The 17,098-nt window shown below is 37.9% G+C and overlaps 1 protein-coding gene across 1 annotated transcript in view; it reads right to left on the bottom strand.

Moving 5' to 3' along the window:
- The window catches only part of timm50 (translocase of inner mitochondrial membrane 50 homolog (S. cerevisiae)), a 35,821-nt gene that overhangs the window by 6,699 nt on the left and 12,024 nt on the right, over positions 1 to 17,098 (bottom strand). Inside the window, exons 5-9 of the mRNA XM_022202245.2 lie at positions 9,312 to 9,370; positions 8,675 to 8,794; positions 7,388 to 7,492; positions 7,185 to 7,283; positions 21 to 177 (exon numbers count right to left, since the gene is read on the bottom strand). Coding sequence (XP_022057937.2) covers positions 21 to 177; positions 7,185 to 7,283; positions 7,388 to 7,492; positions 8,675 to 8,794; positions 9,312 to 9,370 — 540 coding nt within the window. The remainder of the gene's footprint in view (positions 1 to 20; positions 178 to 7,184; positions 7,284 to 7,387; positions 7,493 to 8,674; positions 8,795 to 9,311; positions 9,371 to 17,098) is intronic.

Raw genomic sequence — 17,098 nt, 5'->3', positions numbered from 1 at the left:
GCCTGAAGTGTTGGTCTTACTCTTGAGGAAGTTGGCAAGGTCGTAGAGCGTCCGGTCCTCGGAGTTCCCGTCCCATTTCTTCAGGGCCATGCCGTTGAAGGGCTGCAGGCTGAACGCTTCCCGTTTACAGTCCACCACAATCACTTTGCTGGTGTCTCGGTTCAGACAGGAAACGTCCTGGAAAAGACAGACGGGCCGACAAGTTAGATCATTTGTTCTGTCAGGTTGTAAAGGACTGAACCCAAACATAAGCTGCCGTTGACCTTCTCCAATCAAATGAGCAACTTTATTATTGTCTTAATGATGGTTAATTTGGATCGGATTAAAGACTTTCTCCAGCTGGTCTGAGGACAGATGGACGGACGCTGCCTGGACCCTCCACTCCCCATCCTCCATCCTCTGATGAATTAAAGCATCTGTCAGAGATTCTCTTAGTGGATCAAGTTCAGTCAGGAACGTCTCATCAACTTCTTACATTCTGTTTAGATTCTATTTATAGATTCTATTTCTTTATTTTATTTATATGCTTCACTTTATTTAATTTTTTCTTTATTTTTAATGATCTGAAATGTTTTTAGAGCCAGGAGCTCTGCACAAACATCTAAATGTGGTTTTATTGTCGTCTGACCTCAAAAAGACAAAGCTACGATTCCAAGACATTGGAAAGGACAAAATGATCCTACTTTTTCGGAATGGCTCAGCGCATTATCAGAGACTGCCTCATACGAACGTCTAATATATAAAATAAATGGACAAATTTATATTTTTGAAGAGATTTGGGAACCGTTTCTATCCAATTGTAAAGAATCCTAACTTCGACCAGAGGTAATATTTTGGGTGCTTGTCTTTTTCTTTTCTTTTCTTTATGATTGTTCCATTATGACTGGCCGTGGGGTTGGGGGTTCCGGGTTTTGGGATGAAAAGTAAGAAAATGTTTCCTTCCTTATTGTATTACTTAGAAGATACCGCACTGGTTGCATATATTCTAATTTTGTAATACTGCTTTTCTGTAACTTGCAACATTTTGCTGTGAAGGAATAAATAAATATAATACTGAAAAAAAAGAAGACAAAGCTACTACTACTATTACTACCACTACTCCTTGTCCTTCTAATACTACCATCATCACTGATACTTGTATTACAACTTCCACTCCTCCACTACCCATCTTACTACTCCTACTACAACTTCCACTACTACTACTCTACTAGTGTTGCTCCTCCTTCTCCTCCTCTTACTACTATCACTCGTAGTGCATCTATTACTCCTACTACTATCCCACTACAACTACTACAACCCCACCCCAACACATCCTACTACAACTACTACGCCTCCTAGCAATACTACTGCTACATCTAGTTCTACCACTCCTGCTACTACTATACTCACCACTACTACTACTCGTCCTACAACTCCTTCTAATCCTACTACTACTAGTCCTTCTACTACTACTAGTAGTCCTTCTACTCCTACTATGTCTGTTTGTGGGTTCACATTTTTTATTTTTATTTATTTATTCGACATACTTTAGACAGACAACAGTGTAATATAAACAATAAAAAACAGAAAGCCAACCAGAACCTAAAACAAAGTCTGAAAACAAGCAGGAAGTTTACCTTTTTAACTCATATCTTAGCTCCCTGGTTGCTTCTAACCTTATTTACCCATTTAGAAACCTTCACTGTTCCACATTACCACATGTTTCAGTCTGTTTTTGTCATATTTCCTTAAATTCTTTAATAATTATACTGTTCTGTTATCAGAGAGGAATTTAATGGTTTTATTTATATTTATTATTTATTCTGAAATGAACCAACCACAGTATATTTGTTTACTCTTTCCATCCCACATTATGTACTCAACTAATAGCTTTAATTGCAGTATTTTTACAGGATGTAACAGTGTTTTTCTTTCAGCTCTATAGAAGTTTTTCTTCGTCCAGAAGTTTCTCTGCCAAGGAGGAAGGAAACTCTGGATACCTGAGACTTTCCCGACATCTTTATGGCTGAAACAATGCCGCAGGAAAATCTGAACATTCTAATAAAGCGAGACGAGGTGCTGAAAAACCCTGAGCTGCTTCCTCGTTAGTCGAAGACTTCAGGGTTCTGAAAACGCTGCAGAGAGACAGGTTCAGACAATAAACTGGATTTACAACCAACTGACTTGTAAAAATAGATTTAGAGACCGATCCGCGCCAAAAAAAGTCACTGAAGGGATGTTTTTCCACCACTTAATAGAACTTCTAATTGACCAATTTAGATAAAGCCTTTCATTTTAGTGGTTTGAATTTCATTTAAACTCAGTTTTCTTCATTATTTGATTTAGAGCTAACCTTAAATTGAGGAAATTTCATAAAACTGGCTTGAAAACTGGATTTTTCTTCACTTTAGGCTCAGTGTTTCCATCCCCGTCTTCTACAACATGTCGATTATCAACAGCGGCTGATTCGTGTTGCATGATGTCACTTCATTCTGATTTTATTCGCTGCAGGCCTCAGCTTCCTGGTTTTTCTCCAATGAGTCAGAAAACATTTGGAGGTTTGTTGTTTACGATTAGCAGCAGTAAAACCCGTCTATAAATCTGAGCCAGATCCACAGCTGGAGCTTCATTCACTCAACCTTTATCTAAACTCTAAAGCTACGAACAAACCAATCCACCAAACAAAAACCTGACGATAAAAATGAGTCAAACACATCAAAAATGTGACGATGGAACTTGTTCTTCCTCAACTTTAAACTCGTCTGAACAAAAACACAGAGTCTGGAAGTATCGTCGTCATTTTCTTGTTTTGAGTCTCGGTTTGGCAGTTTTCTATCTTATATTCGTCATTTTATGTCTTGTTTGATTGTTTAATGTTGCTTTGTGCCTCATTTTTCTTTTATCTCTCTGATCTCATTTCATTTTCCGTCCAATTAAGGTCATTTTGTCTCCACGTGCTACAGGTATTTAACTATTTCCATGTTTCCAGCCTCTCCACACCTTTCCTCTCTGTTCATCATCAGCAGAAAGATGTTTCCCCATGCTGAATGGATCTCCAACAACTTGCTGCTCTGTTCTCCGTTTCTGAGCCAAGCTGCACTTCATTCTCAGTCTAAAATTGATCGAAATAGCTCAAAAATGATCCAAAATGATCTAAAATAACTTGACACGTGTCCAAAGTAACAAATGTCAAAAATGACTCAAAACTCATCCAAACCTACTTAAGAATCATCCAAAATAACCTGAAAACTCCCCATAGTTACTTGAAACTAGTTCAGAATGACTCAAATGTAGTTTAAAATGACGACAGAACAGACAACAGAAAGATGTTTCTCCATGCTGGATGGATCTCCAACAACCTGCTGCTCTGTTCAGTGTTTCTGAGCCATGCTGTGTGTATTTATTCATCCAGGAGGTTGGATTTTCTGCCTGTTCAACCTAAAAACTCTCAGAATTTTGGTCATGAGACTGTTGGTCACAACTGAGTCATTCATGACTTCACAAATGCACCAAGAAATGCAGAATTTTATTTTTTGTGAAGAATTTGGTTTGAGGAAACTGGTTATTTTGGGGATTTTTTAGTTAGACAAAAACAATTGGGTAACATTGATGAAATATTCTGATTTTAAGCTTGGTTTCGGTTCATTTTTGCCTCATGACTGTTGGTCACAGCCGAGTCAGTCGTGGTTTCTCGGGTGCAACAAGAATTTCAGAATTTTTAAGAATTTGGTTTGAGGAAATGGTTCATTTTCGGATAAACTTTGGTATGAGGCATGCAGAGGGAGTGATATTTGATGAAATATCCTGATTTTAAGCTGAGATTTGGTTCATTTTTCATGTCAGAAATTATTAATTGATCAGAAATTTGCAGGTTCTTTCCTATTTCTACCATTTCTGGCTGATAAATGCTGTCATTTTGTTGATTTTTTAAAAAGACGAACTATCTTTCCAGCCTTATAGCAGGTTTTAGAGGGGTACACGGTTTCATAGAAGTTTGGCACATCGAGGCTTCTGTAGCTAAACTCCCTGTGCTTTCTGAGCTCTACGGACGTCAGGTTAGCGCGATTATTTGCCGTTTGCGTTTCAACAGCTGCATCCTACCGTGGCTTCAGATTCAGCCTGGAGAAGACAGTGTGTTTGTGGTCAATAAAAGCAGTCTGTCTGCTGAAAGTCTTTCATTCCTCGACCGCCGTTTTAGCTTTTAGCCGTTCACACGCTGAGCTGCGTCAATGAAGAGGTCGCGGCCCGACAACTTCCACGCCGACACTCTCCTGGCTCGGCCTTTGTGTGGAAACGCCGCCGTCAAATCTGCCGTGTGATGTTATTGGCAGCGGCCATCTGTGGCGGCGGCCTCCGGAGTGGAGATTAGAAACGGAGATGACATCTACCGCTGTGAGGAAAGGTGGAAACCGCTGAGAGGAACAGACGCTGCAGCAACGACCGGCCCAGGAAACCGGCTTCTTTAACGCAGGGTTTCTCAGGAGTTTAGAAGATCTACACTTTCTATTCTAAAGTCAAGACTCAGGGACAATTTTTTAGCTGTTAATGAACCATAAATGAAGGATTAATAGTTGTAGAAATTAGTTTTGTCAAGATGTGACTCTTTATCCTTCATGTATGTTTGTTTAACACCTCAAAAAATGTTGGGGAAAAGAAGGAAAAGTTCATTTGTGTAGAGTTTCCTTCTAAGAGGTTTGATTAAAGAGTTTAAAGACAGACAAAAACAGCAGCGTCTCATGTTCAACTTCCTGTCAAACCAGAAATATTTAATCTTCTGGGAGACTAAATTTTTCTACGTTTCCCCAACACTTTAAGGATTAACGAACCTTTCATGAAGGATAAATGGCTGTAGTTGCATAATTTAGTTTTGTGAAGATGCAAAGATTTGCATATTGTTTAGATTTTTAAATATGTGAGTTTTGTTGGATGCATTTTCTGCAGGAGTAACAGGATTTTTTTAGCGCGTCTAATCAAATCTACTATTAAACTACAGTGTAAAGTCTTTTTAATGTATTTTATGTTCCTGAAAATCCTAAAATCTGCCTTTTATGAGCTTTTTATGAGCCACAGATTTACAAACGGCAAGTAAACTTTGATGTAATACAGCTGGGAAAGAACAAAACCACACAAACGGTTAAATACATCTTAGTGTATGAAAATATGCAAGAAAAAAAAGGTTATTATTTCGGTTTGCATCTGACATTTGTTATTTCCATTGTTAGTTTGTAGAAATAAATTCATAAAACACACATTAAGAGGTCATTTTTAGCTGAAAACGGTGCGCGTTTGGTGGAAAAATACCTGATATTAAAAATAATCATCACATTCCACATTTAGACTGCAGGTTTCTTTGTTTTCACTAAACAAATGAATCCAGACTGTGGTTCTGGGATCATTTAAAGCCTGTTTTCATCTGTTTATTGTCTCCTAAAGTCTCCAGTTTTACAGGAAAACGCTGGAACCTAAAGTGAAGTTTGCAGGAGGACAGTTAATCCACTGCTGTGAACAATAAGACGTCTGATCCACTGATGCGGGCCACAGAACAATAGCTGCAGGTTTCTGAGAGGCTGAGGAAAGGTCAACGGGCCGCTAACGAGGAGCTCGTGGTCCTAATTTATTATCCTAATGTCTGTGGAGTGATAGAACAGCTGCTGGAAAACGCCGTGTGCTCCGTTGTTGTCGGACTTTAGTATAAAATCCAGACTAGGGGCTGAAATTTAAAGTGAACCGTCTTTGTTTTAGAAACAAGCAACTCAGTTTGGAGGTTAAAGCTTAAAAAACAGTTGTTACTCATCTTCTATTCTGACACCAGAGGAATAAAAACAACAAGAATTAAAGTGAATCTTTAGGATTTATCATCATATGTGGTTGTTTTGGGACAAAATGTCCAAGTTCATGAAGATCTCCTGGAGTCCATTAAATCCATCAAGAAATGGAAGGAAGACGGAACATGAATAAATGTGACTAGAGCAGGACGTCCTGAAGACCTGAGAGACTAGAGAGGGAGGCCACCAAGACTCTATGACTCCTCTGAAGGAGTTTCAGCTTCAGACTGTTCATCCAACAACTGTTGTCTGTTCTTCACCAGTCAAAGCTTCATGGAGACAAAGAGAAAGACTCTGATGGAAAAAGCTCCAATTAAATCTGGACCAGAGTTCACCAGAAGACATGTGGAGACTCTGAAGACACCTGGAAGAAGGTTCTTTGGTCTGAGGAGACCAGGATGGAGCTTTATGTCCATCAGACTAGATGATATGTGTGATGGACACCAAACACTGAACATCATCACAATCTCTTTGGGGTCATTTTGCTTTTATTTTTCAGTGATTAACAAAGTTTCGCTTTAATTTTTGACATGTCCAACGTACAAACACGCCTGTAAACGTGAAGACCTGGACTGTAAATCAACTCTTGTGTGTTTTATTACAGATTATTTACCGTTTTCCTGCTCCCAGGTTCAGCTTTGTTTTGAATCTCACGGCACGTTTCGCATCATAATCCCCAAGGGCGTAAAAAGCACAACGGCGTCTTTAATTTGGGGTTTAATAACTTTCTCTGGACTCTCTCTCAGCATATGGAGCGTTCACAACTCTCTCTGGACATCTGTTGCTTTATGGAGAGACGGAGTCTTGGTGGTGGAGAAAGTAGGTTAACCAGATCCTCCAACGGAGACGGAGGAGGAGGGAGGAACAGGAGGGAGGAACAGGGTTAATGAGGCCTGAGAGGGAGACGTAGCAGGAGGAGGGATTAGGAAGGAGGAAGAAGATGGAGGAAGGAGGAGGTCTATTGTAGTGAGGAGGGATCAATGCTGCAGCAGAAGGCAGAAATGCAGGAAAACACAGGAGGTCAAACACTGAGAGGCAGCAGTTTACAGGAGTTTCTGCAACTTAATTCCTGCTGCATGTAACAGAAAACTGAAATAAAAACTAAACACAGAGCATCAACAGTTTTCAGGTGTTTCTGTAACTTAGATTTGAAATAAATGACTCTTTAATCAGAAAATCTACTCTAAAACTCAGAGCAGCAACAGTTTCCACGTGTTTCTGTAATTTTAACCTGAAATGACTAAATCGTCAGAAAATCTACTTTAAATCATGGAGCAGCAACAGTTTACAGAAGGTTCTGTAACTCTGCTTCTGCTGCCAGCGTCTGAATTCACCGCCCCCGTGTTGCATGTTGTGTTTAGCGTGTTTCCGTGTTCCTACCTTCACGTGATGCCCCTCCATGTAGCGTGTGGCGTCTCTGAAGAGGCGGTACATGACAAAGCCCTGAGGGTCGATGCTGTCGATCAGAGGATACGCCGTCTGGGACAAATAACAGAAACGTTCCATGAAACAGCCGGACCTGACGGGATCTGATCAGGGCTATCAATCAGGGCTATCAATCAGGCTTATCGATGGTTCCTCACCATGCCGGTCTCTGCCGTGAAGATGACGATCTCGTAGAGCGGAGCCAGCTGCTGGAACAGATAGTCGATACCTGGACGCTTCTTAAAGCGCCAACCTGTCGACAACTGGAACAGGCAGCAGATGGAGACCAGATAAAGCATTTTTACATTACATAAATCACGTTTAGATTGTCAATCTGCACAGTTATGAGTCTATTTGGACCAGCTTCAATTCATTTGTGACCATTTTTACTGGTTTTGGTCGAGTTTCAAGTCATTTAGGACAAATTATGAGTAATTTTAAACAAGTTTTAAGTCAATCTGCACATTTCTGAGTCACTTCAGCCCAAATGTGAGTCTATCTGGACCGGTTTCATGTCAGTTTTCATCATTTTTGTTAATTATGGTCAAGTTTCAAACCAATTTGGACAAATTATGAGTAATTTTGGACACGTTTCAAGTCATTTTTGGTAATTATGGTCAAGTTTCAAACCAATTTTCGACAAATTATGAGTAATTTTGGACATGTTTCAAGTCATTTAGGACAAATTATGAGTAATTTTAAACATGTTTTAAGTCAATCTGCACATTTCTGAGTCACTTCAGCCCAAATGTGAGTCTATCTGGAAAAGTTTCAGGTCATTTTTCATCATTTTTGTTAATTATGGTCAAGTTTCAAACCAATTTGGACAAATTATGAGTAATTTTGGACACGTTTCAAGTCATTTTTGACCATTTTTGTTAATCATGGTCAAGTTTCAAATCATCCATCCATCCATCCATCCTCTATACACCGCTTTATCCTCACTAGGGTCATGGGGGGTGCTGGAGTCTATCCCAGCTGACTCGGGTGAAGGCAGGGGACGCCCTGGACAGGTCACCAGTCTGTCACAGGGCTACATATACAGACACACAATCACACTCACATTCACACCTACGGACAATTTAGAGTAACCAATTAACCTCAGCATATTTTTGGACTGTGGGAGGAAGCCGGAGTACCCGGAGAAAACCCACGCATGCACAGGGAGAACATGCAAACTCCATGCAGAAAGATCCCAGGTCCAGGAAGTTTCAAACCAATTTGGACAAATTATGAGTAATTTTGGACACGTTTGGAGTCATTTTTGAGTCACCACGTTTGAGCCACTTGTCACCGTTTAGGCTGCTTTGGGTCAACTTTCGCTTCAAGTCTGAATGACGAAGCGTCACTTTAACAGCAGAATCACACATTTTCTGTCTGTTCTCTGCTAGAATTCACGCCCTAAAAACCCGTTCCTGGAGCTCCAGGGTGTTTTCCAGACGTACCGACCACTCGGGGTGCAGCAGGACATCAGTGAGCTCCAGAACCAGAGTGTAGGGCGGCTGGTAGTACGGTTCCTTCAGCGGGTCGGGGAGCAGCTTCGGGCTCGTCGGCTCGATTATCATCTGAAAACACAAACCAGAAACCATCCAGAAACTCGGAAAACCCGGCTCACGTTCCTTTATGTTAATTACTGCTGAACATTTCACCAAAAAAGCTGCACGTGTGTTTATTTTTCCTCTCAAAAGCACCAGAATCAGCTGGAACTACAGCTGTGAAAACCCCGAACAGGAACAAAACTAATTAATAACTGGAAGCGCTGCAGAAGACACGAGGTTTTTACCGTCATTAAAAACTAAACCAGAGAAAGTGAGATTCTAGTGACTCAGCGTTTCTGTCAGTAGACCGAAAGTGAAAGCGAAAGCAGGAAGGAGGAGGAAAACGCTGATTTAAAAGACAAAAACAGGAAGAAACTAACAGGGGTTTATTTATAACTCATGACAGAAAAAGTCCAACTTCTGTACAGAAATAAAATCTATTAACTCGGCAGTTTTATTTAAATCGATGCACATTCCTGAAGATAACAGAACTTTTCTGACGTTTTGGGGTGAAATAAACGGAATGATTCCTCTGTTAACTCACCTGTCTGTAGTCTTGGAAGTATTTGTACGTCCTTTTCAACTGTTGGAGGACTGGAGGGTCTGAAAGGAACAAGAAAAGCAACACAAATGCTCAAGCAAAGTCAAGAAAAAGTCCCAGAAGACGACTCAAAGCGAGAATTAAACGACGTGTTCATCGTCTGAGCCACAAAAGCTCCATTATTTAAAAAAAATAATCATCAAAATGACACCATTTATGAGCCACAAACTGTAAAAACAGAAGGAATCATCATATTTCCAACTTCCTGACTGTCCCTCAAGGTGTCACACACTTCAGTTATTGCAAAGAAAAACCAAATCTAATTGTGATATTTCATCAAAAAAATTCTCCCAAAAAATAAAGCGTTCGCACCGGATAGATTCAGCAAAAAACAAAAAATTCTGAGTTTCTTGCTGCAACCGTGAAGCCATGAATGACTCAGCTGAGACCACCAGACGCGTGAAGAAAATTCAGAGAGTTTTCAGGTTGAACTGCAGGCCGTATTTCCACAGAGAGGAAAATGAAACCGGCTGGATCAATAAAATAAAAGCAGCAAGGCTCAGAAACACTGAACATGAAGTAATTATGTCCCAAAAGACTCAGAATTCTTCCAAAGTGACAATAACTTGTTTAAAAAGACCCTAAATGTGACAAAAATGGCTTAAATGTGTGTAAAATAATAAAAAAACCACCAAAAATCACTGGAAAAAAATAGTTTAAATGGACTCAAAATTAGTTGACAATGAATAAAAAACTGACAAAGTTGTCCAAAATCACACTGACAGGAAATTAAAAGCTCCTGGATCAATAAAATAAAAGCAGTTCGGCTCAGAAACAGTGAACAGAGCAGCAGGTTGTTGGAGATACATCCAGCATGGGGAAACATCTTTCTGCTGTCATTTTAAAATAAACTGTAGTCATTCTGAACTGGCTTCAAGTAATTATGGAGTTTTCAGGTTATTTTGGACGATTCTTAAGTAGGTTTGGACGGGTTTTGAGTCATTTCTGACATTTTTTGTTACTTTGGACAAAGTTTTTGTCAAATTTGTACAATTTTCTATGACTTTGGACAAGTTTTAGGTCATTTTAGACACATTCTTAGTCATTTTGGGCAGTTTTTGAGGTGCTTTGGCCGATTCAAAAGTAGGTTTGGACAAGTTTTGAGTCATCTGTGACTTTTTTGCGACTTCAGACAAAAATTGAGTCAATTTGAACAAGTTTATTTTGCTTTGGATAAGTTTTAAAGTCAGTTAGTTGAAGTTTTTAGTCATTCAGGACAGTTTTTGTGTCATTTTGGATCATTTTAGACTGACAGTGAATGTGAAGTTTACATTGTGAACACTTGGAATCATGTTAGAAATGTTGATTTGAGGGAAAAAATGAGACAAAAACACCCAGAAACCGCTCAGATTTCAGAGGGTTAAAGAAGAAAAAGCTCCGACCACAGCTGAAGAACAAACCAATCAGAGAAGAGACGGATGCAAACGAGGACAGCTGTAGTTCTAATGACTCCTAAAAACTACAACTCCCTGAGGAGACACCAGGAAGCGTCGTCCAGCCCCCAAACATATGATAAGATCAGAGCAACACGAGTCTGTCTGGAGCTAAAAACACAAATAATACTGAACAAAAAGGTTTCTGACGGCGTTTATGGGAGATGTGGAAAACAGGAAGCAGAAAACACAAAAAACACCTGAAAACTGAATCTACTGCTTTAAGAGGAGCAGAAAAAAACAGTAACTCAGGATAAAATGCTCAGACTGTGTCATCATATTAAAATAAATCTGCAAGAAAAAGAATCCGGCAGGAAGTTTCACAAAAAAAAAAAAGATGGAATATTGTAACAACTGTGACAATGTGTAAAAATATATTTAATGTTAATATTTTCCTGATATTACTATGAAGCAACAGTTTAAAAATGTATTTACCATTTTTAATTCATGACATTTACATTTTGTCTTCCAAATAATGGCAAATATCTGCACAAAAATATTTAAATATAGTAAAAAGAGTAATTTTATGATCAAATGAGAGCAAATTACTAATTATAGAAATAGACTTTTTACAGAGTTGAAGGTTTTTCGATTTGTTTATTTTTTTAAAACAGCAAATGTGCAAATTTGGACTTCTTTCTGTGGTTTTATTTTAAAAATACTACAAAAAGTATTTAGAATTTATTTTTAGTATCCAGAATATTTTTTCAAAATTCAGCAAATATCAGATAAAAATAAAGAAAAACAGATAAATAAAAAAGATTTAAATACAGTCTAAAAAAGTCACAATTTTATAAACAATCACAATTTACTTCATAAAATTATTTTTTTCTGTGATTTTATGAGGTATTAACTGTAAAATGTTATTTTTTGCATGTATTTAATTTACATCTGCTCACTGGCTTTTTGTTTAATTTTTTAAACAGTCAACGTGTAAATTTATATTTCTTTCTGGGATTTTACTAAATAAAGTTTAAATGTTTTTAATCGCTAGTATACTTAATTTTTTCTTTCAAATAGCAGCAAATATTTACTAAATGAAAATAGATAAATAAATAAAATCAAGCATTTTTCCTGATTTAAATACTGTAAAAAAAAAAAGTCAAATTCCACAAAGCATTCATCACAATTTACTCACAAAACAGGGAAACTTACACTGACTGGTTTTCGGTGCTCACTGACTTTTATCTGACTGGTCAGACTGATGACAGCTGATTATCACCGTGGCAACCAGAAGAGTCACCTGGTCGGACCTGCAGCCTCTGAGCTGATCGATAACGTGGAGATCAGACGATGCTGCCGCCGTCACGCCCAGCTAATGACTCATAACAACAAAGACTCCGTTTCCCATGAGGCCGTGGGGCTCTTTGCTGCAAATGGACGCCTAATAATGAGCGGCTCCGTCTGTAAACAGGCGGCTCCCCGGAGACTCAATCCCCCAGAGTTCAGTGCAGCGTGCTGAAGCAGGAAGCCATCTGCCGACGCTTCTGCACGCGTGCAGACCGTAAACAAATGAAAGGGGGCGGAGCCAAAGGGAGTCCTGAGGAAGCTGGAGGCGTAAAAACAGACGCAGCTAATCTACCCTTTAAACGTCTTAATCTGTGTGGTAGAAGTGAAGAAAACTGAATTTAAAGATAAAAATGCCCATATCTAAAAACACTGACATAAAACAGTCATTTATTAAGATTATTTTAAACTGTCACTGAGTTATATTTTTTTAAAACAACATTATTCCTGATCACAACCACCAAATGTTCATTATTTTAAAAAGAATGTTACCTTTTGAAGGTCACTTTCTTTACAGGATGCCACCGTTTTATTCACTAGTTTTGTTCAAATTTCAAGTCATTTGTGATCCCTTTTGTTATTTTTGGTCAAGTTTTAGGTCATTTAGGACAAATTATTAGTAATTTTAGAAACATTTCAAGTCATTCTGCACAATTTTGAGTCACTCTGGACAAATTAGTAGTTGTTTTGGACAAATTTCATGTCAATCAACACATTTTTGAGTCTATTTGGACTGAATATGAGTCTGTTTGGACCAGGTTCAAGTCATTTGTGACCATTTTTACTGATAGCGGACAAGCGTGAAGTCATTTAAGACAAATTATCAGTACTATTGGGCCAAATGAGTCTATACGGACCAGTTTCACAATTTTTTGCAAATTTTGGTCAAGTTTCTGCTAATTTAGGATAAATGATTAGTAACCTTGCACACATTTCAAGTTAATCTGCACATTTTTTAGTCACTCTGGACCAAATGTGAGTCTACTTGGACCAGTTTAAGTCATTTGCGACCATGTTTGCCAATTCTGGCCACGTTTGAAGTCATTTAAGACAAATGCTGAATCATTTCAGAAAAGTTTCATAGCATTTAAAACATTTCTACCAGTCTGACCACGTTTCAAGTCAATTTGGACAATTTTCAATCATTTTGAACCAAATATGAGTCTATTTGGACCATTTTGAAGTCATTTGTGGCCATTTTTGCTAATTTTGGTGAAATTTCAAATCCATTGAAACAAATTCTGAGTAATTTCAAACAAGTTTCAAGTCAATCTGCCAATCATTTTGGCCCAACTTTGAGTCTATCTGGACCAGTTTCGAGTCATTCCAATGTGTTTTTCTTCTGCCTGCGTTTTAACAGCGTTGGCTGCATGAAGCTCTAAAACTGGACTATTGTTCAGATTTTCAGAGCTCATTTTTGGTGTTAAAACAACAACAACAACAACAACAACACCACGGTGAGGTGAAGACGACGTTTAACCTGCAGCAGCCTGACGTCAGCTGGTCAGAAATCTGTGGTATGTGCCGTGTTGTTGTGTCTCGCCGAGTTGTCGCGCGTCTCGGCGTGTTTTGTGCTAGTTTTGCATCTGTTTGTGTTCATTTTGCTTCTCTTTAGTGACTTCTAATCTCCTTCTGGTGTTTTTGCGGTCATTTCACCTTTATTTGTGTTCATTTTGCCAACCCAAACCCATGTTTTGAACTTTTGCTCTTCAGAACCAGTAAAAGAAACCTCAAACTTAATTTAATTTATGGTGGATTTAACGAGTCCAAACCGGTGTAAAATGAACTTCAAAGCTGCAGATCTGTGGCGGTTTGGTTGTGAAATATTTGGGATTCCTGCCGGTCACGTGTTGCTTCGTCCTCGTCTTTCTTCATCTGTCCAACGGTCTTCCTTTCAGAGTCAACGTCGGCTCTTTGTCCCAGAGGCCTCACTCCGTCGAGCTGTCGGGTCGGTTCTGTTTACATCTTCCTCCGGGCCGACCTGGGTGGGCCGATGTGGGCCAAACAACCTGCCGGGTGGAGCCAATGTAAACAGAGCTGGGGTCTGGGTTTACCGGCTGTTCACTGGTGGAAACAGGTTTACGTAGTTTACCTGCATTACGCTCCAATCAGAGATCAGCAGACGCTAAGCAAACCAACCAAACGGAACCAAATAAGAGCTCCAAGCTGGAAACGAGCCGCGGTTTCTTTAATCAAATAAATCACTGTAGCGGGTTGCTTACAGCTGCCAATATTCACGATGATTTCATGTGTTTGTGAGGACTTGTGTGTTTTTGTTGTGATTGTGGGGATTTCACATCTTTATTAGGGGATATTTCATCTTTTTGCCTAAACTCCGCTTCTTTTTGTGATGATTTGGCACGCTTTAATGCTCATGTTGTATTTTTTTGGTGATTTTACGTCTTTCTGAGGTGATTTTACATCTTTTATGGTGATTTCATGTCTTTTTGTGGTGCTTTTTTGTCTTTGTGGTGATTTCACATCTTTCTGTGGAGATTTCATGTCTTTTTGTTTTGATTTTACGTCTTTTTGTGGTGGTTTTGTGTCTTTGTGGTAACTTTGCATGTTTTGATGGTGGTTTTGATCATTTTTTTGTTGATTCTGAGTCTTTTCATGATGATTTGTGTTTTTGTTGTGACCATGTCTTGTTGTGGTAACTTCACCTCTTCTGGTGATTTTGCATCATCTTGTTGAAAGTTTCACGTCTTTTTGTGGTGGTTTTGCTTCTTCTCTGGTGATTTTGCATATTTTTGTGAAAGATTCACGTTTGTGTCTTTTCGTGATAATTCTTGCATGTTTCAATGATGATTTTGCATCTTTTTGGGGCGACTTCGAGTCTTTTCACGATGACTTGTGCATTTTTGTGGTGATTTCACATCTTTTATGTGTGATTTTGCATCTTTTTGCAGAAGTTTCACATCATCTTATGTGGTTTTGCTCATTTTTATGCAATGGTTTTACATCTTTTTGTGGTGATATTGAGAAGAGAAGAATCTCTTGTTGACAAACTGGAACAGTGGCTAACGCTACGCCAACGGCTAAGAGGTAGCTACCTGGGAATCGAACCATCAACGCTGCACCACAACATGCTTTCTGTGGATCACAACAGCCTCTAAGGACTGAAATCTGCAGCCTGTCGGGGTTTAATTTCTCCCTTTTGTTGCCAGGCCTGTTTGCTGACGTTCTCTCACGTCGTAAACACCAAGAAGAAAAAAACAGGAATGTTGTGGAAATGTTGACTGTTTGTGATCTGAAACATCTCCAGCCCAGTCAGAGGGCAAAGTGACCTGGCAGAGGCTGAAAACATCTCATTTAACTGAGCTTCTTTCAGCCAATTTTAAACCCTTTGTTGGCTTTTAAAAGACCGACTGATTAATTTGATCAGGTCAACGATTTAAAACTTCACCTGGAAACAGAATCGGAGAGCTTTTATAGCCGCCGCCAATAAAACCGATTGGAAAAGAGGAACCACTCCTGACTGTGGCGGGAAAACAGCTCCTTTCAGGGCGGCAATAAGACGATAATAAAGAAAAGAAAGGGAGAGGGAGGAGAAAACAGCAGCATGGAGGACCGAAGGAGGGAGGAGATGAACATAAGACGGAAAACAGAAAGGAGGTTAGAGGTGTGGAGCACAGGGGAAAAGGTTAACGCACAAAATGCACAGAGCGACAAAAAAAACACCCACAAAGAGACACAAAACCACCATAAAGAGACACAAAACCATTATAGTGAGCCAAAAACAACCAAAAAGAGACACAGAACTACCAAAATGAGATGCAAAAACATCACAAAGGGACAAAAACAAATACAAGGAAACAAAAATGACCAAAGAGATGCAAAATGAGCACAATGAGACCAAAAACAACCACAGAGAGATGCAAAACCAACACTAAAAGACAAAGAAAACACCAAAAAGAGACGTGAAGTGACCACAATGAGATAAAAACACCCAAAAAGAGAGCATATAACTAATTTATTTGTTTTATTTTTTACTGTATTTAAATCAGCATATTTTCTATGTATTAGTTTTATTTATTGTATATAAATGAGCATTTATTTATTTATTTGTTTTGTTTTATTTTATTTAAATCAGTAAATTTTTTATTTATTTGTTTCATTTTAGTTTACTTTAAGTGTATTTAAATCAGCACTTTTTATTTTATTTTTCTACTGCATTTATCAGCAAACTTTTTATTTATATTTTTTACTATATATAAACCAGAACATTTTTTTTTATTAATTTGTTCTTATTTTTAATTGTATTAAAAGCAGCATTTTTAAATTTTTTACTGTATTTAAATCAGCAATGTTTTTTATTTATTTGTTTATTTTAGCTTTTTTTTTACTGTATTTAAATTAGCATTTTTTGTTTTATTTTAATTTTTTACTGTATTTAAATCAGCAATGTTTTTTATTTATTTGTTTATTTTAGTTTTTTACTGTATTTAAATTAGCATTTTTTTGATTTATTTCTTTTATTTTAGTTTTTTTTTTACTGTGTTTAAATCAGCATTTTTTGTTTTATTTTAATTTTTTACTGTATTTAAATCAGCAATTTTTTGATTTATTTCTTTTATTTTAGTTTTTTTTACTGTATTTAAATCAGCATTTTTTGTTTTATTTTAATTTTTACTGTATTTAAATCAGCAATGTTTTTATTTATTTGTTTATTTTAGTTTTTTTACTGTATTTAAATTAGCATTTTTTCTTTTACTTTTTAACAGTATTTAAATCAGCAATTTTTTTTATTTATTCATTATATTTTACTTTTTTTACTGTATCTAAATCAGCATTTTTGTTTTTATTTTACTTTTTTACAGTATTTAAATCAGCAATTTTTAAAATTTATTTGATTACATTTTTTCCCCCCACTGTAATTAAATCAACATTTTTTTAACAGGACGGTGGTCACTGTGGACGTCACTGATGCTGTGTGTGTTTTTGTTGTGTGTGGGTTTTAGTGGGGAGGGGGTGTCGCGTTTCCCGGTTGCTACGGTAACTGACGCTCCT

The sequence above is a fragment of the Acanthochromis polyacanthus genome, chromosome 13, assembly GCF_021347895.1.
Source record: "Acanthochromis polyacanthus isolate Apoly-LR-REF ecotype Palm Island chromosome 13, KAUST_Apoly_ChrSc, whole genome shotgun sequence".
In the NCBI taxonomy this organism is placed as follows: Eukaryota; Metazoa; Chordata; class Actinopteri; family Pomacentridae; genus Acanthochromis; species Acanthochromis polyacanthus.
This window is presented reverse-complemented; position numbering and strand designations above follow the sequence as displayed.